Raw genomic sequence first — 21,805 nt, 5'->3', positions numbered from 1 at the left:
CACCCCATTGCGGGGATTTGAACCGCCAACCTTCTGATTGGCAAGTCCTAGGCTCTGTGGTTTAATGGTAGGCAGCCATTATTAGTAGCCTCCTGCAAATATTTGGGCAGATGTAGAAGACACTCTATCCTTTTCTCTTTCTTTCTTTCTTTCTTTCTTTCTTTCTTTCTTTCTTTCTCTCTCTCTCTCTCTCTCTCTCTCTCTCTCTCTCTCTCTGTGTGTGTGTGTGTGTGTGTGTGTGTGTTGCTAACTCATTTTCACATTGCATTTCAGAGACACTGGAGCAGTAGGAACCTATTGCAACTTATTAAGTGTTTCCAAACCCCAGCATGAATTGAGATGAACCTCCCCCCAAACGTCTGGTTTAGTTGATGTGCAGAGAGGTGGTCCTGGGGTCCTGAGTCACATAGGATCCCATAGGTCTAAACCTTAGGCTTGATCTCTCTCCCTGTAGCCTGAAGTCTCTCATCAGCTGCACCTCATCAGCCCAATTGCTGTGCATCTTCTTCATGTTTTTGCCTCTGGAATGTGTCCTTGAACACTGATAACGCCTCTTCCTTGCCTGGGCGGTGAATAGAGGGGTGTGTGCAGAAACTAGCCTGCTGTACAAAGGCAGCGTTAGAAACTCAGATACAGTAGTACCTTGGTTGTTGAACTTAATCCATTCCAGGAGTCCGTTCAACTCCCGGAACGGTTCGAAAAGCAAGGTGCAGCTTCCGATTGGCAGCAGGAGCTTCCTGCACTCAATTGGAAGCCGTGTCGGACGTTCAGCTTCCAAAAAAGTTTGCAAACCGGAATACTCAAACCGGTTTGCAGAGTTTGGGAGCCGATTTGTTCGACAAACTAATCCGTTCGACAACCAAGTACCACTGTATATAAGCTAGGTGTCAAATGGCTCCTTAAGCCAAGTTTGCAGTCACCAAAATGGAATGTCTAGTTGCCATTTTGGGGGAAGACAGCTCTAAAGTCTTATTTTTCAAAGGATGGACTCACTGTGATTGGTTCTCAGTGAAACACCTGGCTGGTTCAGAGGACAGCCTTGAGCAAGGTTTAGAGAACTTAAAGATGAAAAGTCACTTGATTCAGGAACAGTGCACATATTGGCCTATTCCTGCCTCTTTTTCTTAATGGTGACACAGACCATACATAACGTAGGGATATTCTTCACAACTGTGAGCAAGGCAGTGGGGTGGGGGTAAGTGAAGACAAGCGACAGCGATTAGCTATAACGTTGTTCACTGCTCCTGCTCAGGCTGCATAGAGAAAAAGCATTTTGGTTCCTGAAATTCATTCTGACTGTGCAGATAAAATATAACTGATAGAATTCTATTAGCGTCTCAAAACAGCCTAGAGCCAGTGGTTGACAGCTAGGTGCAAAATGTGCCTGGGAAATTTCAAACACTATACGAAGGGTAAATGTTACCTTGGTTCCGAGCACAATTCAAAGTGTTGGTGCTGACCTTTAAAGCCCTAAACGGTCTCAGTCCTGTATACCTGAAGGAGCGTCTCCACCCCTTTCATTCAGTCCGGACACTGAGGTCTAGCTCTGAGGGCCTTCTGGCGGTTCCCTCCCTGCAAGAGGTGAGGTTGCAGGGAACCAGGCAGAGGGCCTTCTTGGTGGTGGCGCCCGCCCTGTGGAACGCCCTCCCACAGCATGTCAAAGAGAAAAACAACTACCAGACTTTTAGAAGACATCTGACGGCAGCCCTGTTTAGGGAAGCTTTTAATGTGTAGTAGACTATTGTATTTTAAAATTTTGTTGGAAGTCGCCCAGAGTGGCTGGGAAAACCCAGCCAGATGGGTGGGGTATAAATAATAAATTACTATTATATTGGTTCCTCCACCCACTTTTGGCTCTGGCCCTGCCTGCTGCTGTCATGTGGCCCCTCAGTGGTTGCCCATAAGGGAATGCGTCCCTCGGTTTGAAAAAGCCCCCTCACACACCCCAGACTAAAAGAAGCAAGAGACTGCTTTCCTTTCCAGCTGCCGCCGCCGCCACGACCCCATCACCTGTTTGTTCCGCTGTGCAAAGTCATAATATTCAGGCTGCGGTTGCCATCATTTCCATAGCAACCTGCTGTGACTGAGCAAGGATTATGACTTCAATAAGGAGCAAACACCAGGAACTACGGCAGGCTTTTCGGCAGGCTGGCTCTTTGAAAGCAGCTAAGGAGATAAGCACATTTTCTCCTTGTAGGCGGGAATTTCTGAAGGATCTTCCAGTCCTCCATGCCCTCGCACTTGGGGCTATGGCAGGGGCAAAATGCAAATCCCTGACCGGTTTTCAGACACTCCCGACCAATTGGCAAGCCTCTTTCTTCTATGCAGAGATTGGGTAGGAAAGATCTCAGATCCATAATTGCAGATTTCTGGGTGCCTGAAATCCCCCCGCCCCCCCCCCCCCCGTCGCCTGAGAGTCCCTTGTACATTGCAGGGGATTCCGGTGGAGGCAGATGGGTCAAGGCATGGGGTGGCCCCCAAAAGGAGAGGCTGGTTGCAGCCTAGACTACACCAGCCAGAGCCTCCCTTGACTCTTGCTGTATAACTCCTGTCTTCTGTCTCTTTCTTCATGCCAAGGCTCCAATTTGGAGAGTGTGTGTTAAACCAGCTGTGCAGGTGGAACGCCCATCCTTATTGATTAAGCTGTACATCTTCATGAAGTGACAATCCTCTCCGATAGCCCATTGGCAATGATAGCCATTGCAGGACCTTAGAACTGATGGGATGCATTAATAATAATAATAATAATAATAATAATAATAATAATAATAATGATGATGATGATGTTGTTTTATTTTTACCCCGCCCTTCCCGGTTCAAAAACTGGGCTCAGGGCGACTTACAACAAATTTAAAACACTTAATTGTAGAAGCAGCATAAAATAAAGTATAAAAACATGAATAACAATAAAATCCAAAAATCAATTAGATAATCCCCAGGGCTAGCTGGCTGAATTGGTCCTATTTGGGCCAGCGAAGAGGCCAGGGGAGAATTAGCTGTGGGGTCTCAGAGCGGGTGATTTTCATAAAAGGGGAGGGGGAGGGAAGGGAAGGGAAATAAAAGATCAGGCTGAGTTCAAATGAAAGGTCTGGCGGAATAGCTCTGTCTTACAGGCCCGACGGAAGGAGATTAAATCCTGAAGGGCCCTGGTCTCCTGGGACAGAGCATTCCACCAGGTCGGAGCCATCACCGAAAAGGCCCTGGCCCTGGTGGAGGATAGTCTGACTTCTTTAGGGCCCGGGACCTCTAAACTATGGTTGTTCATGGATCTTAAGGTCCTCTGCGGGGCAGACCAGGAGAGGCGGTCCTGTAGATAAAGCTCTGGAGGATGATTTAGGGGAGGGGTGACTCCTCTAGGAAGAAAGGTGGCAATGTTTGGGATTTTTTTTTCTCATTCTGAGAAGAGGTGAGGAAGAAATAACATGTTAGAAGTTTATAAAACCATGCCTGGCATGGAGAACATGGGCAGAGGAACGTTTTCCTCCCTCTCTCACAACACTAGAACATGCAATGAAGCTAAATGTTGGAACTTTCGGGACTGATAAAAGAAAGCACCACATCTTCACTTAGCATATGGTTAAGCCTATGGAAACCTAGACAGCATCTTAAAAAGCAGAGACATCACCTTGCCGACAAAGGTCCGTATAGTTCAAACTCCGGTTTTCCCAGTAGTGATGTATGGAAGTGAAAGCTGGACCATAAAGAAGGCTGATCGCCAAAGAATGGATGCTTTTGAATTATGGTGCTGGAGGAGATTCTTGAGAGTCCCATGGACTGCAAGAAGATCAACCCTCTCCATTCTGAAGGAAATCAGCCCTGAGTGCTCACTGGAAGGACAGATCCTGAAGCTGAGGCTCCAAGACTTTGGCTACCTCATGAGAAGAGAAGACTCCCTGGAAAAGACCCTGATGCTGGGAAAGATGGAGGGCACAAGGAGAAGGGGACAACAGAGGACAAGATGGTTGGACAGTGTTCTCGAAGCTACCAGCATGAGTTTGACCAAACTGCGGGAAGCAGTGGAAGACAGGAGTGCCTGGCGTGCTCTGGTCCAGGGGGTCATGAAGAGGCGGACACAACTAAACAACTAAACAACAACAACCTATGGAATTCCTCCCAACAGGAGGCAGTGATGGGGGGGGAGAGGGCTCTTGTGTTCGAATCCTGGTTGTGGGTTTCCCACACTTGGCCACTGTGAGATCAGGATGCTGGACTTAGATGGGCCATTGGCCTGATCCGGCACACTATCTTTATGTATTCTTTGGTTTAATTTTGTGAGCGGTTGAGGCAGCGTTCCTCAATTACCCAGGGCTGCAAAGTTTATCTTTTTAGGAGGGGAAAAATGCGTCTTGTAGAGCAGTGTTTCCCAACCTCGGGCCTCCAGCTGTTTTTGAACTACAATTCCCATCATCCCTTGCCACTGGTCTTGCTAGTCAGGGATGATGGGAGTTGTAGTTCAAAAACAGCTGGAGGCCCAAGGTTGGGAAACACTGTTGTAGAGTGAAAAATACGGTACCAAGGGCTGCAAAGTTTATCCCCTGTATTAAGCATGGTGTGCTCCTTTGTCTGCCTTCCCTGTTATCTGTGCATGTGTGTGTTTGTGCGAGTGATCTTTAGAAAACAGGTTGTCCTGTTTGCTATCTCCTGGGTTTTGGAGTCCAATCTGTCGGATGCCTGACTCAATCGCAGAGCGAAGGAGCTGGAGACTTGGAGAGAGCGTGTGTGGCTCCGCCCCCAAGCTCCTGATTGGCTCTTGTGTCGCCATCTGCCACCTGCTTGGTGCAACTGCAGCCAAACGGGACCCTCCCGCCATCTGTCTTTTGCTCACGGAACACAACAATCGGCTTACCGATTCCCCGTCCTGATAAAAAGGTCCCAGATGGTTGGCGAAACCCAACAGCGCCGTTGGAAAGGGCAAGGAAGGATCGGGGGAGGAAAAACACCAGAAGTTGGGCAGAAACATCTCTGAAATGAGAGCCAGATTTGCTGCGCCGATGAATGCCCAAGGTTCCAGGCACGGCTCACAAAACTGACACGTGGGATGATGTGTTTTGCTCTGTGCTCTAGCGAGATGGCAGTTTTCTGCCCGGGGATAACAGGCTGTGCCAGGATAATTCCAAATTCTGTGCCTTCCATCGCCTCGCCAGGTTGGTGCCCTCTGTGGGGTCTTCCGTCTGGCTACCTGAAAGAAAGGACCACCCGCCTCCTGGATTTGAAGGGCATCACAGCAGGCCTTCTTGGGTTTCCGAGCACAATTCAAAGTGTTGGTGTTGGCCTCTAAAGCCCTATACGGCCTCGGTCCGGTATACCTGAAGGAGCGTCTCCACCCCCATCGTTCCGCCCAGACGCCGAGGTCCAGCTCCAAGGGCCTTCTGGCAGTTCCTGCAAGAAGCAAAGCTACAGGGAACCAGGCAGAGGGCCTTCTCGGTGGTGGCGCCCACCCTGTGGAATGCCTTCCCACTCGATGTCAAAGAGAACAACAACTACCAGACTTTTAGAAGACATCTGAAGGTTCAGACAAGTTTTTAATGTGTGACATTTTAATGTATTTTTAATCTTTGTTGGAAACCGCCCAGAATGGCTGAGGAAACCCAGCCAGATGAGCGGGGTACAAATAAATTATTATTATTATTATTATTATTATTATTATTATTAATTGCATAATTGCACTGGCTTCCCTGCTGTGTTTGGAACCATGGTATGTGAGAAAGCAGTCACCCACGTTGAAGAAGAGCTATCATTTCCCACCCTCTTGATCCTATTTTTGTGTTTTTTTCTGACAGAGGTATTAATGTTTTGTGTCAGCCTGGTTACCTCCAGGTATTAACAGTTCCCATAAGCTGTACCTGGCTTTGGCCAAAGAAAAGCATTGAAGCTCTGCTGCTACTTGTAGGATTAACCAGTGCCGGGGTGTCTGTTATCCACAACTCTGGTTTTTTTGTTTCAAAAAACGGTTCACCACTAATAACAAAAACTATTGCCACCTGTACTTTCTAATCATTCTCCTCCCCCCACACCTGTCTGATAGCTGTACCTTGGGATAACACTCCATGCATTGGTTGAAGTGGACTGTAGTCTGTGGCAGTTTTGCCGTAAAAACGTCTTCAAGGTGCTACGATACTCCATTTGGTTCTTTTTATCCCCGCCAAGATCTGACGCATAACCTACTCAGTCAATGACAATTCTTAAACATGGTTGGATTGAGCACCCAGTTGTTCCAGTTTGCTTATTCTTTGTGAGCTCCCACATGCTTTCATATTTTACTGCAGGCATCCCCAAACTCTGCTCTCCAGCTGTTTTGGGACTACAACTCCCATCATCCCTAGCTAACGGGACCAGTGGTCAGAGATGATGGGAATTGTAGTCCCAAAACATCTGGAGGGCCGAGTTTGGGGTGCCTCTTTTACAGCTGTGTGGGAGGCTTGTTGTTGTTAAAAACCCCATCTCATTCTACATTCCCATGCAGCTGTACTGACACTAAGCAAGGCGCAAACCCAGCAAAGCCCTGCATGCAATCTAGCCATGCGTCCCCTTGCCCTTCGCTCTTATGTGTTTGGTGCAGCTGCACCAGAGTACAGACGGAGCCACAGTTTATCCTGGCATTTGTCACGTTCCAGGAAACCCTTTCAGCTTTCATTTGACTCTAGTGTGTGTGTGTGTGTGTGTTCTCTGCCACCCCCCGTCAAACTCTTCCTCCCCCAGCGCCAGCTCTCTACTTGCTTTGCTCATCCAGTGTCAGGGAACTGACATCGGAGCAAGAGGCGGAGGCAAGGCTCCCAAGCAATGCCGGAGAAGGGCCCAGCAGGGAGAGAGGGAGCTCATCGGCTGGGGAAGGAAATCAGCGTAACACCAGGGATAAAGGGGGGCAGATGGGGGAATCAGCGAGGGGGCTCCAGGACTCCTTGCTGGAGACCAGCGGGGAGAGCACGGGTCCTCCGCTACCCACACCCACCCTGCGCAGAAGACTTCCGCACAGGGAGAGTAGGCGGAGACTTGGCGTCAAAGAACTTCTTTGCTGGAAGAAGTTCAAGAAACGCCCACTGACGGATTCTGCTAGCGACTGAACAGCCACGAGGTGAAGGGCTGTCCAGACAGGAAAAGGTTTAACCAGGCAACCTAGCCAGGAGTGGCGACAACTTATGCACGAGCAACCCCATATAGCCATTACATCCAGCTTGGGCCACAGCAGTCCCCAAACGCACAACATCTTCTGCACGTCCCAGCACCCGCCAAACATCTAATTCATTTCCCTCCTCGCTGGCCTTGTGTGTGTTTGCGCACCTTCCATTTCTCTTGTGCGCGCAAGTCACAGTGGGGAATTCAGCCCGGAGCGAAATGAAATTAAGCCCAGACACCGAAGAACCCTGGGCCTGCTGCATCATTTACATGCAGTTCAGGCACCGGGCCTGGGGGTGGGTTTTTTTTTGCACTGAAGTCTCGCACTGGAGAAACGTCAGGCTTGATGGGTGCTCTCCTTCCCCCTAATTTCCCCCCTCTTTCTTTCTCTCCACAGAATAAAGATGATGGCGCACCAGAGCTCAAGCATTTCCGAGGCGACGGCGAAGAGAAAGATAGGGGGAAGCATAAGTAAGTTTCTGCTTATCCTCTCTCTCTCTCTCTGTTTGGGATTTGAGCCGTATCGTGGCTCTGTCGTCTAGCGTAGAGGTCAGTGTTTGCTCCCTGCTTGCAAATCAGGAGCTGAGCTTTGGACTGTGTGTTCTACACACACACACACACACACACACACACACACGGCCCCCTCGGAAAGGAAAAACCTGCTTGTTTATAACAGGGAAACTTGCTTTTCCTGTTAAAGCAGCGTACGAGGTAAGCGAGCCGCGGGGTGGCTTGTTACGCGATCCCAAGGGTGGTGAATAATGAATGACTTTGATATTGCATTTTCCGTTTCTGCTGATTAAGGGTAACGGTTGGAGCGGACTGTAGAGCAAGCATCTCAAAAGAGGCAGGCCGGTGCCTTCTCTGCTCCACAACACAAGACAGGGTTATTGAAATGTTGAGCTGAGAAGGAGTATAGCATCTAGATCAAGGGAAGTAATAGTGCCACTGTATTCTGCTCTGGTCAGACCTCACCTGGAGTACTGTGTCCAGTTCTGGGCACCACAGTTCAAGAAGGACACTGACAAACTGGAACGTGTCCAGAGGAGGGCAACCAAAATGGTCAAAGGCCTGGAAACGATGCCTTATGAGGAACGGCTAAGGGAGCTGGGCATGTTTAGCCTGGAGAAGAGGAGGTTAAGGGGTGATATGATAGCCATGTTCAAATATATAAAAGGATGTCACATAGAGGAGGGAGAAAGGTTGTTTTCTGCTGCTCCAGAGAAGCGGGCACGGAGCAATGGATCCAAACTACAAGAAAGAAGATTCCACCTAAACATTAGGAAGAACTTCCTGACAGTAAGAGCTGTTCGACAGTGGAATTTGCTGCCAAGGAGTGTGGTGGAGTCTCCTTCTTTGGAGGTCTTTAAGCAGAGGCTTGACAACCATATGTCAGGAGTGGTCTGATGGTGTTTCCTGCTTGGCAGGGGGTTGGACTCAATGGCCCTTGTGGCCTCTTCCAACTCTCTGATTCTCTGATTCTAAGAAACACTCGGGTTGTCTGAGCTGACCTGTGGATGAAAACATCCTGACAAGGCGACTGACTCATCTCTTTTCATTTTCCACCCTTCTCTCTCTCTAAAACAACAACAACAACAACATCCAGGCATGGAGATTTCCGTAGCTTCCCAGAGGGGATGTTTGCCTGTATACCTCCTTGTGATACTGTGAATGCAAGTGGGGTTTACAAATGTCCAAATTAAATGGAATAAGATGCCAAGCCCTGGAGAATGGGTATACCAACTCCCATCCCCTGTCTTCAGAGACGGGGGCAAGGGATGGATCCTGAGCGCAGAATCGGGAGTTTGCTTCTCTCCTGAACACCCTTCTCCTCCCTACACTGCGGGCTGCACACCCAAAGGACTCTCCTGGGAGGTCTCTTGCCGGGAAGAGGCAGCGCTGCTAATTGCGTGTGGCAGGTCTGCGAGAGCCTCGCATTTAGTGGTTAATTAAAGGGATTTGGACTTGTCCGTTTGGACAGGCTAGAGAAATGTAATAATAATAATAATAATTTTTTATTTATACCCCGCCCTCCCCAGCCAAGGCCGGGCTCAGAGCGGCTTACAAGCAATAATAAAAACAAGATCAATGATTACAAACTTAAAAACAAAAATAAAATACAACATTAAAATATTAAAACGTAGCCTCATTGCAGGAGGAGAAGGAAAAGAAAGGGGAAAAAAGAGAGGGAGGGAATCAAATTGGCTCCAAGCCAAAGGCCAGGCGGAACAACTCTGTCTTACAGGCCCTGCAGAACGAAATCAGATCCTGCAGGGCCCTGGTCTCATGAGGCAGAGCGTTCCACCAGGCCGGAGCCAGAGTTGAAAAGGCCCTGGCTCTGGTTGAAGCCAATCTAACTTCCTTAGGGCCTGGGACCACTAGGGTGTTGTTATTTATGGACCTTGAGGCTCTCCGTGGGGCATACCAGGAGAGGCAGTCCCGTAGGTACGAGGGTCCTAGGCTGTGAAGGGCTTTAAAGGTCAAAAGCAGCACCTTAAATCTGACCCTGTACTCCACCGGGAGCCAGTGCAGCTTGAAAAGCACTGGGTGAATATGCTCCCATGGCAGAGACCCCGTGAGGAGCCTCGCTGCAGCATTCTGTACCCGCTGGAGTTTCTGGGACAGCTTCAAGGGCAGCCCCGCATAGACCGAATTACAGTAGTCAAGCCTGGAGATGACCGTCGCATGGATCACTGTGGCCAGGTCGGGGCGGGAAAGGTAAGGGACCAACTGCTTGATGCGGTGAAGGTGGAAAAATGTAGCGAGCCTCCAGTGGTTCCCTGGTGGGCATGGGGTGTCGTGCAGCTGGTTTCTGGCTCCTGGCATTGCTCTGATGCGGTGGAACTGAACGGAAGGCCCAGCGGCACAACCCATTTTTAATTCTGCATTTAGACCCAGAGATGATCCTTTGCCGAGATGCCACACGTAGTTTACCCACAAGGAGCATAGGATCCATGGTAGTGTGGTAGCGTGGGTAGAAACCTCACACCTGGAGCATAGCACACACATGACCACGCCCCGGCGGAATAGCCATTTAAAAAAAGAAGAAGAAGAAAAATCTCCATGATTTAAACCTCGCCTCCACTATCTTGGATATGCAAAATAAAACTGGTGGTTTGCTTCAGTTGGAATGTTAACTGACCCAATGTCTTCCTCTCCCCATTAAGAATTTTAAAAGAAACACAGAACCACCAACTGCTTTGGTGGGGGAAATGCGTTGCACAGGCTAGGTGGAACACTTTGCATATTTCAATATGCCTCCGGGATTAGTTATAAACCCCAATTGCATAGGAGGGTTAAAAATCATTGTTGCATATTTCTCTGGGGTGTTCAGGTCTATTAATTCTGCTCTCTGTGTCTCTCCCCATCCTATTTCCTCCCTTTAAATAAACTGTGAGCATCTCCTTCTCTCTCTCTCTCTCTCTCTCTCTCTCTCTCTTTCTCTCTTTCTTTCTTTCTCTCTCTCCCTCCCTCACTCTCTCAACTCTCCTCAGTTACTTCCTGCTAAGAATCTGGTTTTCAGATATAGACTGCCTCTGAAGACAGAGGCTCTGTTTAATTTTCTTAGCTAACCATCACTGGTAGAACTCTCTTCCATCATCAGTGTGCCTTAAATTGCTAAGCATATACCAGTTTCCATTACAGTGGTACCTCGGGTTACATACACTTCAGGTTACATATGCTTCAGAGGTTACAGACTCTGTTAACCCAGAAATAGTGCTTCAGGTTAAGAACTTTGTTTCAGGATGAGAACAGAAATCGGGCTCCAGCGGCACAGTGGCGGCAGCAGGAAGCCCCATTAGCTAAAGTGGTGCTTCAGGTTAAGAACAGTTTCAGGTTAAGTACGAACCCCCGGAACGAATTAAGTACTTAACCCGAGGTACCACTGTACATATTCTCTCTCTCTCTCTCTCTGTGTGTGTGTGTGTGTGTTTGTGTGTGCACAGTATACTGCTTTGACAACGTTTGTTGGAAAGCAGTTTATAAATCCATAAATAAATAAATAAAAAACCGCCAGCCCAAAAAGACCCAGAGGTTTGGCTCACTGCACATACCCTGAAAATTACCCACCGGTTATCGTTCCTGCTTAAAGAGAAGGTTTTGGCCACAGGGGGTAAATCCTGTTGAACTCTGTGGGACTCGCGTCTAAGGAAACAGACATTGAAAGAGGGGGTAGAAAAGAGCGGAACCTGAGCAAATAAGGGCTGATGCTGCCTAGCAACTTTCCATTCCTTGCCTTGCTTGTCCCCTGCAAGATTAAGCAGCTGCACTAAGGAGAGCAACAAAGAGAAAGATGCTCTCCCAAGTCCCCAGCCAATTTTTATTCTTGCTCCACACGCCTGCCAAACGCACAGGCAGCCCACTCCTCCTGCTGCCCGGCCTGTTTCTGAAGGGGTTTGATAGTTGGATGTGGGTCTGTGCCGCAGCAACGCAGTCTGGCTTTCGAGTCCCCCTCTTGCTGGTTTTTGTGTCCATCGGCACAAAATCTCCCAGGTTTCAGGGCTCTCTGCTTCTCTGCTTCTCTAGATATGGGCCAATGGGCCAATGGCCGTAATAAATCTAATTAACTAACTAACTAACTAACTAACTGTGCTTCTCTATGCCACCACCTCCTCCCAACTCAGAGGCGGAAAACTGCCTGTCTGTAAGGCTCTGAGCTCCTGCTGCAGACAGAGCTGAGCTCTGTGGCAAGACCTCTCCCAGCTCTCCAAATCCAGGGTTGTCGCATCCAGCCTCATCCATGTCTCCTGGCCCCATTTGTCTCCAACCTCTGCATCAGGACTGTTCTTTGTGTCAGGAGCTCGTCCTACACTCGAGTAAGACGGTGGTAGACACACATAATGATAATAATAATAAATTTTATTTATATCCCGCCCTCCCCAGCCGAAGCCGGGCTCAGGGCGGCTAACAACAATAAAATAATGCAACATTCTAAAAACATTTCATTATAAAAATTAATTAAAATCAAATTGATGGCAACCATTAAGCAAAAATTCTGTGCAAATTGCCAAAGGAGGGAGTCAGGCTGCGCCCTGACCAAAGGCCTGGTGGAACAGCTCTGTCTTGCAGGCTCTGTGGAAAGATGTCAAGTCCCGCAGGGCCCTAGTCTCTTGGGACAGAGCGTTCCACCAAGTTAGGGCCACAGCCGAAAAAGCCCTGGCTTGTTCTCTCTCTCCTGGTCGTTCATTCAGGAGCTTCAAAGAAGAAGAAGAGTTTGGATTTGATATCCCCCTTTATCACTAGCTGAAGGAGTCTCAAAGCGGCTAACATTCTCCTTTCCCTTCCTGGCCCCACAACAAACACTCTGTGAGGTGAGTGGGGCTGAGAGACTTCAAAGAAGTGTGACTGGCCCAAGGTCACCCAGAAGCTGCATGTGGAGGAGCGGGGAAGCGAACCCGGTTCACCAGATTACGAGTTGCGTAAAAGAACTCAGCAACTCAGCATTTTGGCTAATCTACTTTATTTACATACAAACACACACGGAGCACTGCAACATGGCTCCCTCTCTTTCTAGCATCAGACAGTAAAGAGAGAAAGAACAAAGGACAACAGTCCCACTTCACGGAACACAGTAACACAAACATCCTGTCTCCGTCACTTCCCACTCTGTGGAATGAAAACATACACCATCCCGTGATAGACGACAATCCCATGACTGCAACCAGGGAGCAGGAATTCTAACACTTTGCCCTAGCTTCTTTCTGCCCACTTAATCCTGTTGCCCCTTCAGCTTCTGACACCTCCTCTTCCCAGTCCGCTCCCTCATTAGAAGAAGAAGAGTTTGGATTTGATATTCCCCTTTATCACTACCTGAAGGAGTCTCAAAGCGGCTAACAATCTCCTTTCCCTTCCTCCCCCACAACAAACACTCTGTGGGGTGAGTGGGGCTGAGAGACTTCAGAGAAGTGTGACTAGCCCAAGGTCACCCAGCAGCTGCATGTGGAGGAGCGGAGATGCGAACCCGGTTCCCCAGATTACGAGTCCACTGCTCTTAACCACTACACCACACTGGCTCTGTAATTTATAAGACTGCAAGTGAAGATCTCATACTGTATCATTGTTTTCCCTGTGTGTGACATTTATTCTGCCCACGATGTTTCTTCCTGTCCTTGTCTGTCAGTCTTATTCCCTGTTGTCACTGCATACCATCACGCTCCCTCTTCTCCCTCTGCCCATCTTCACCCCACCACCAACCCTCTGCTTCTGATCTTTCTTCCCTTGGGGATTCCCCAGCTGATTCCTTCTTCCACTCCTCTACAGCCAGCCAGTCCAGGACACCCCGTGCAAATACCGTATTTTTCACTCTATAAGACGGCACTTTCCCCCCTTCAAATATTAAGGGGAAATGCGTGTGCATCTTATGGAGCGAATGCAGGCTCCTTGGCTTCAGCGATAGCAACGCGAAGCCTGTGAAGCACAGAGGGAGCGCTTCCCACGTGCTCCAGAGGCTTCGCGTTGCTTTCACTGAAGCCTCCGGAGCGCAGTGGGAGTTCCCACTGTGCTCTGGGCAATTCAGGCAGCTATCTGCAAGCCTTTGGAGCTCAGCAGGAGTTCCCGCTGCGCTCCGAAGGTTTGCGGATAGCCGCCTGAAGCCTGGAGAGCGAGAGGGGTCGGTGCACACCGATCCCTCTTGCTCTCCAGGCTTCGCTTCGCTGGAGAGGCGCTGCACAGTTTCCCCTCTCTGCACAGCGCCCCTTCAGCGAAGCGGGAGGAGAAATGGAAGGGACTCCGTTTCTCCCACCACTTCGCTGAAGGGGCGCTGCGCAGAGGGGGAGAAATTTTTTTTCCTGTTCTCCCCCTCCTATTGTCCGGTGCGTCCTATAGAGCGAAAAATACGGTACCTGCTTGGGCCCCAAACAATCCATTCTTTCGGCCCGCTGCTCCTTGGGTCAAACACCAGGCACAGCCTCTCCTTCCTAGGAGCCCATTGCCATTCTCTCACCCTTAAAACTACCCCTGCCAGGCAGAACGAGCCATTCTTTGCTGGACACCAAGCGAGTGGCCTTTGTCGGAGGCTGATGGGTAGCTATGTGTGACATCAGACTGAAGCTTCCCTCTTTTCTTCTTTCCTCTTTCCAGGGAGCTCAAGTTGCGGAATTACACTCCGGAAGACGAAGAACTCAAGGGGCGGGTGGTGCCCAAAGCGAAGCCTGCCTCAGGTGAGTGGGCATCCAGAACCTCTTCTGAAATGGACCACAGCATCTTTCTTGCAACAGCAGTCAATTAGGTGCCTTCTTGGGAAGCCCACAAAGAGGGCCATACACACTCGGTTCTCCTGAGAGTCAGTTCAGTGTAGCAGTTGTCGAGTGTTGGGCTGGGACCCAGGAGACCTGAGTTCAAATCCCCACTGACTTTGGGCCATCCCCAGTCTCATAGCCGACCTCGCAGGGTCGTTGTGAGGATAAGATGAGGGGGTAAACCCTGCCCACAGCATTGAGCTCCTTGGAGGAAAAAGGTGGGATATAAACACAATAAGTAAAAATAAAAGAGAACGCACATGGAAGAATTGCTCCTTGCCTCTCAAATAATCAGTTGTTTGCAGGCAGCAAAAGACACTCCTGTTTGGTTCTCATGGCCGATAGCAAAGAAACTCCTACGTACCGTATTTTTCGCTCCATAAGGCACACCGGACCATAAGGCACACCTAGTTTTTAGAGGGGGAAATCAAGGGGGAAAATCTTATTCCCCCCCCCAGCACCAAAGGGTGCATTGCAGCCTGTCCGCTTCTCCTAGAGCTTCTGGGGCTGCCGGGGGAAGCCCGGGTCCCCCCCCCCCCGCCAGTCCCAAATAGCAAAGAAGCCAAGACAGCGAGCAGGATCTATCCTGCTCGCTGTCTTGGCTTCTGCCATAGCTGCGCGCAGCCTCTCCCGGCCGGAGGGGCTGCGCGCGGCTATGGCAATACCCCCACCTCCTGCGAAAGCCCACAGGAGCCGCGCACCCTTTAAGGAGTGTGGGGCTCCTGTGGGCTTTTCTACAAGGAGGGAGAAGGGACTGACTGGCCATGTCAGTCCCTTTTCCCTCCTGGGGAAAAGCCCGCAAGAGCCGCACGGAGCTTGTGTGTGGCTCTTGGGGTTTTTTCCTCCCTACCTCCCCCCTGCATTCGCTCCATAACACACACACACATTTCCCCTTTTTAGGAGGGAAAAAGTGTGTCTTATGGAGCGAAAAATACGGTAGTTCTCCGGACAGATCCAAGGAAGTCCTTCAGACCGAGTTTAACTAAGCTATGAAATTTGCTGTTGCAGGAGGCAATGAAGACCACCAACCTAGATGTCTTTAAAAGAGCATTGGGCAAATTCATGGCGGAGGAGAGGGCTATTGATGACGATTCTCTGCCTCCACTGTCAGAGGCACTGATGTTTCTGAATATCACTTGCCATTGGCATACATCCAGAAGGCTCTGTTTACATTCTTTGCCATTGATTAGACTTCTTATTCAGGAATTTGGCTAACCCTGTCCAAAACAAGGAGTGCGTCTCTGCAGAGTTGCTTCTAACCTGACCTTGGGGAGGAGGGAGACTGTCTGAACCAGAACAGATAAGCTTGCAGGAGTGATCAAAGCACTTCACAAGGGCCCTGACAGACTATATGAGGATTGGTCCTTCCTTTTCTGAACACGGGAATTAAGCGTGTACCTGTGTCTCACCCACAAACTGGCTTTTTGTGTCTTTCCCCCAAGGCGTTTTGGGAATTGTAGTACCGCTGGAGAACTAGCGTTCTCTAGCAGAAATCTTAGTTTCTTAGACACTTAGAGTTGGAAGGGGCCACAAGGGTCATCTAGTCTGACCCACCATTGTGGGGTTCAAACCTGCGACCCTGAGATTTAAGAGGCTTACTCTCTGCCGACTGAGCTACTTGAGTCTTGCCATGGCAGCTTAAGTTTGTACCCTCGGTTCATCTGATAGGGGAGGGATTCCAGGTGAGGTTCTTAATGACTAGGCCAGCATTGGCCAACCTGGTGCCCTCTCCAGGTGTTTCGGACTACAACTCCCATTGGCCCTGCTGATGTCCAAAAGGTCTGGAGAGGCCGACCGGGTTGGCCAAGGCTTGTGGCCTTGTCCTTGTGTTCTCCAGCATGCATGTTGTTCATCGCATGCTTCCACCAGGGACTCCCAGAGAGCTTCTCTCCCTCTGTGACCTTCAGTGGACCTTACCTGTCCCTGCACACACACCCCTGACCCTCCTTCCTACCTGTGCTAAAATCGCCCCAACATCCTTCTGTCTCCTTCTGCCCCCTAGTGGAAGACAAGGTGAAAGAGCAGCTGGAGGCTGCGAAGCCCGAGCCCATCATCGAAGAAGTGGTATGTCTGAAACGTTTGGTGCTTCAAACGAAACTGTTTTAAAAAACCCTGCCTGTTTTGTTACAAAGCTGATTAGTAGTGGCTCTTAACGAGGGATTCTTTTGTGTTCCTCCCCTCTCCACTTTCCCAGGACTTGGCAAATCTTGTGCCCAGGAAACCTGACTGGTGAGTATGAAGCTCTGAATGGGGTTTGCGGGGCGACTGCACAAATTATTTGGGGATAAAATGCCTGCAAGGTTCCTTAGCTTTTATATTATTAGTAGTACAGTGGTCCCTTGGGCTACAGATGCTTCAGGTTACAGACGCTTCAGGTTACAGACTCCGCTAACCCAGAAATAGTACCTTGGGTTAAGAACTTTGCTTCAGGATGAGAACAGAAATCGTGCTCCGGTGGCAGCGGGAGGCCCCATTAGCTAAAGTGGTGCTTCAGGTTAAGAACAGTTTCAGGTTAAGAACAGACCTCCAGAACGAATTAAGTTCTTAACCCGAGGTACCACTGTATTCATATTAGCGTAATGCCCTTCATCTGTAGATCTCAGGGCCGCTCACAACATAAAAATGCAATATAAAAACACAAAACACATAATAAAAATAAGAATAAGAATAAAAACAAACCAATAATATCCTCCTCCACAACGTAATTAAATGGGGATTGGGTTAGAAACCTACCTCAAGTGCCACTGGAAAATTCAGAACAGACAGAGAAAGTTTTGTTGTTTGTTGTTTAGTCGTTTAGTCGTGTCCGACTCTTCATGACCCCCTGGACCAGAGCACGCCAGGCACTCCTGTCTTCCACTGCCTCCCACAGTTTGGTCAAACTCATACTGGTAACCTCGAAAACACTATCCAACCATCTCATCCTCTGTCGTCCCCTTCTCCTTGTGCCCTCCATCTTTCCCAACATCAGGGTCTTCTCCAGGGAGTCTTCTCTTCTCATGATGGGGCCAAAGTACTGGAGCCTCAACTTCACAATCTGTCCTTCCAGTGAGCACTCAGGGTTGATTTCCTTCAGTATGGAGAGGTTTGATCTTCTTGCAGTCCATGGGACTCTCCAGAGTCTCCTCCAGCACCATAATTCAAAAGCATCAATTCTTCGGCGATCAGCCTTCTTTATGGTCCAGCTCTCACTTCCATACATCACTACTGGGAAAACCATAGCTTTAACTATACGAACGTTTGTTGGCAAGGTGATGTCTCTACTTCTCAAGATGCTGTCTAGGCCTGTCATTGCCCTTCTCCCAAGAAGCAGGCGTCTTTTAATTACGTGGCTGCTGTCACCATCTGCAGTGATCATGGAGCCCAAGAAAGTAAAATCTCTCACTACCTCCATTTCTTCCCCTTCTATTTGCCAGGAGGTGATGGGACCAGTGGCCATGATCTTTGTTTTTTTGATGTTGAGCTTCAGACAGAGAAAGTACTTCTTCACAAAGTGCTTTTGGGGGGTTGTGCCATTTTAATAGAAGCATGAGATTGTAGAGCTGGAAGGGGAACCCAAGGGCCATCTAGTCCAGCCCCCAGGAAGCACAATTAAAGAATCTCTGGCAGATAGCTGTCCAACCCCTATCCAATGAAGGATGGCTCAGCACCTTCCAAGGGAGTCCCTTCCACTGTTGAGTGGCTCTTAACTGTCAGAAAGTTCTTCCTGATGTTTAGTTGGAGTCATTTGAATCCATGCATCTGGGTCCGTCTTCCATGACAGCCCCTCAGATATTTGAAGGTGGTTAAGCATATCCACGGGTGGCGCTTTGGGCTAAACCACAGAGCCTAGGACTTGCCGATCAGAAGGTTGGCGGTTTGAATCCCCGCGACAGGGTGAGCTCCTGTTGTTTGGTCCCTGCTCCTGCCAACCTAGCAGTTCAAAAGCACCTCAGAGTGCAAGTAGATCAATAGGTATCGCTCCAGCGGGAAGGTAAACGGCGTTTCCATGCGCTGCTCTGGTTCGCCAAAAGCGGCTTAGTCATACTGGCCACATGACCTGGAAGCTGTACGCTGGCTCCCTCGGCCAGTAAAGCAAGATGAGCGCCGCAACCCCAGCGTCGGTCACGACTGGACCTAACGGTCAGGGGTCCCTTTACCTTTACCTAAACATATCCACCTCCTCATAAGGCTTGGTTTCCAGACCCCTGATCATCTTGGTCGCCTTCCTCTGCACACTTTCCAGCTTGTCAACATCCTTCTTAAATTGTGGTACCCAGAAGTGGACACAATATTCCAAGTGTGGTCTGACCAAGGCAGAACAGAGCGGTACTATTACTTCCCTTGATCTGGACACTAGACTTCCATATGTTTTCATGCATAATAGCTCTGGGTGTTCATTTATTTTGCACCGCAATTTTATAATGTAGTTCTCTGCCCTGGGCACTTTCGTTATTCAAATGTGCCATAAATCAAAATGTTTTCTCGAGGGACTGACAATTCAGCCCAACCGTTTCCTTCTCCTTTCTACTGAAGGGGTTTTTCCGTTCTGCACAGCCTAGCCCAGGAGGAGCCCTAGTCCTCTTCTGATTTACTCGCGGGTACTGCTGCCGCGTTGCCAAAGGAACTTGCAATCCTGAGGCCGGATAGGTGCCCTTCGGGGCCTTGGCCTCCCTGTCTCCTCCTTGGGCCTGGGCTCATTTTGTTTCCATTTCCCTCACTCCTCAGGGACTTGAAGCGAGACGTGGCTAAGAAACTGGAGAAACTGGAGAAGCGAACCCAGAGGGCGATAGCCGAGCTAATAAGTGAGTCAGCGTCTGCGGGGAAATGTGTGAAGCAGTGCTGGAGGCGTCCATTGCAGTGCTGAGCATCCCACAGGTCCCTTTGCCATTTAGTTTTGGCTCTCGCTCAGCCCTCTGTGCCTCCCCTTGGTATCCTGGTGTCCCTGCCCCATTCCATAGGATGTCGCCTTATAACGAGCCTGATGGCTGGTCCATCTAGCCCACTTTGGTCTACACTGGCTGGCAGCTGCTCTCCAGGATTTCAGGCAAGTGTTTCTCCCAGCCCTACCTGGAGATGCCAGCAGGGGTTGAATCTGGGACCTCCTTACAAGACAGATGGTCTCCCTCTTGAGTTGCAGCCCTTCCCCAGGGAAACTTAGCTCAGCTTGAATTCCAAATGTGGATTCTTGACAGGCCAAGAGGCAGAGATGAGTCAGGTTGGCAAAGAAGCCAGAATTACCTCCTCCTGCTGCTGCTGCAACAAGCTTATACACCCCCCCCCCAATGTCTCACAGGACCAGGAGAGGCGTGAAGCGGGAGGAGCAAAGGCAGGCACACTGGCATAGTCTGAGATTGCTGGGGGAAACCCTGGAGAGGTGGAGACTTAGGCAGCTGTGTGAAGGCGGGGACCTTTAGTTTCCGCAACTGCCTCATAGGGGCAAGACGACCTCCTGAGAAAGGCTGCTGTGTTCATTCGGCCTGGCACTCCTGTGCAGATCCTGTATTTCTAAGAAAGAGTTAACGTCACCGGTCCGGAAAGACCTACATTGGCTCCCAGTACGTTTCCGAGCACAATTAAAAGCATTGGTGCTGACCTTGAAAGCCTAAACGGCCTCGGCCCAGTAGACCTGAAGGAGCGTCTCCACCCCCATCGTTCTGCCCAGACACTGAGGTCCAGCTCCGAGGGCCTTCTGGCGGTTCCCTCCCTGCGAGAAGCAAAGCTACAGGGAACCAGGCAGAGGGCCTTCTCGGTAGTGGCACCCGCCCTGTGGAACGCCCTCCCACCAGATGTCAAAGAGATAAACAACTACCTGACATTTAGAAGACATCTGAAGGCAGCCCTGTTCAGGGAAGTTTTTAATGTGTGACATTTTAATGTATTTTTAATCTTTGTTGGAAGCTACCCAGAGTGGCTAGGGAAGCCCAGCCAGATGGGCGGGGTACAAATAATAAATTATTATTAATTATTATTATTATTACTACTACTACTATGTGGTGTGGTTTACTGTGGGCTCGCTTCAGACAGGCAACAGTTGCTGAGTGGTGTTTCTGTTTCCCTCGCAGGAGAGAGGCTAAGAGGCCAGGAGGAAGATCTGGCGTCAGCGGTTGACTCAGCAAAGCAGGAGGGAAGCGATTCGGACTGAGGCGGCCTGTCGGGCAGGCTCTCCTTTGCCCTGGGTGGCTCTTGCATGAAACTTCTCTGACTCTGTGCCGGATGCAGGGCTGTGGAACGAGGGGACCAAACACACTTGACACAAATCCACAAAATGCAAGGGCCTGCCTGGTGTTTACATCTCCTCTAGGCAGGCCTTTGCTTGGGGGCGTTGCTGGCAAGCAAACGAGGGGGGCAGAGGACTTTTCTCATGCAAGGGAGAACCCGGAGGATGGGCAAAAGTATAAGCCTGCAGAAGTGGGTCGCAGTCGCTTACAGAACTGTTTCCCTATGGATACCTGCAGTACAACAAAGGACAGATGTATCTGAAGAGGACCCAGGGAAAACCTCACCCATCCCAAAAAAACATCATAACACGAAATGCTGCATTTTAAATGAAATAGGAAATTCACCCGTGTTGATTTTCATAATACAAAAGCACACAGGTGTTTAGAAAGTCCTCGGTCTCTTGCAAGCCAATTCCAGTATGCAGACTTCATTGAAGTGCCACTAGAATGTCACGTTGGGGAAGAAATTGACTTGAATGTGGTTTATCCACATATCAAAGGGAGTTGGTCTCAGGGCAAGGACCCTGGATTCTGCCAACAGGCTCGCCTCTGGCAACTGCTGAGGGGTCTGCAGTTAGATCTAGCGCAGATTTTCCATGTGTTTCAAAGGATGCTTCAAAATCCCCAGCCCAGCAGCTGTGAAGTGTGGCGCTGCAGGAGACACCCAGAAATGCAGCCGAAAGCTCTTTGCAAAGTTTCCATAGGAAGTCCCCGGCGCATTTGCCAATAATCTTCTCTCAAAGGCAGTTCCCTACCAGTAATGCCACGCCTCGACCTTGCGAAAGAACATAGCTGTCAACTTTTCCCTTTTCTTGCGAGGAATCCTATTTGGAAGAAGGGAAATTCCCTTAAAAAAAGGGAAACGTTGACAGCTATGCGAAAGAAAGACGAGACCCTCGTGCTCTTCCTCCAGTCCTGTGCGTGCCAAGCGAAGACCCTTGCAGTTTGTGGCACGAGATTTCGGGTGGAGAATTTGAGGCTTGGCAAAAGAGCAAAATCGCTTTGAATATCCAACCCAGGAGTCCGCCCTTGCGAGAATTATTGGCTGTGATCGGGAAGTGTGTCGGGTTTTTTTCAGGGGGAACCAGGCCCTAAGGCACTGGGCTGCCTCTCGTGGCCAAGACCCACAGTTCTGTAAGTGGTTGTGGTTGGAAAGGCCCTGCCCTTGTGTACCCCAGATCTCTAACCCCTATAGATAAGTTCTTCTTGCTGCTATCTGCTTGCAAAACATCACCTGAGTGGCAGTCCCACTTT

General features: G+C 49.6%; 1 protein-coding gene across 1 annotated transcript in view; it reads left to right on the top strand.

Moving 5' to 3' along the window:
- The window catches only part of CCDC12 (coiled-coil domain containing 12), a 34,497-nt gene extending 13,046 nt beyond the window's left edge, over positions 1-21,451 (top strand). Inside the window, exons 2-7 of the mRNA XM_081882757.1 lie at positions 7,511-7,584; positions 14,194-14,273; positions 16,354-16,415; positions 16,546-16,580; positions 19,059-19,135; positions 20,396-21,451. Of these exons, the coding sequence (XP_081738883.1) occupies positions 7,511-7,584; positions 14,194-14,273; positions 16,354-16,415; positions 16,546-16,580; positions 19,059-19,135; positions 20,396-20,475 (408 nt within the window). The 3' untranslated portion in view covers positions 20,476-21,451. The remainder of the gene's footprint in view (positions 1-7,510; positions 7,585-14,193; positions 14,274-16,353; positions 16,416-16,545; positions 16,581-19,058; positions 19,136-20,395) is intronic.
- Positions 21,452-21,805: the final 354 nt, after the last annotated feature.

Source organism: Podarcis melisellensis, assembly GCF_964234715.1.
Source record: "Podarcis melisellensis genome assembly, chromosome: 12".
Taxonomy (NCBI): domain Eukaryota; kingdom Metazoa; phylum Chordata; class Lepidosauria; order Squamata; family Lacertidae; genus Podarcis; species Podarcis melisellensis.
The sequence above is the reverse complement of the archived record's forward strand: the minus strand, read 5'-3'. Positions and strand labels throughout refer to the sequence as shown.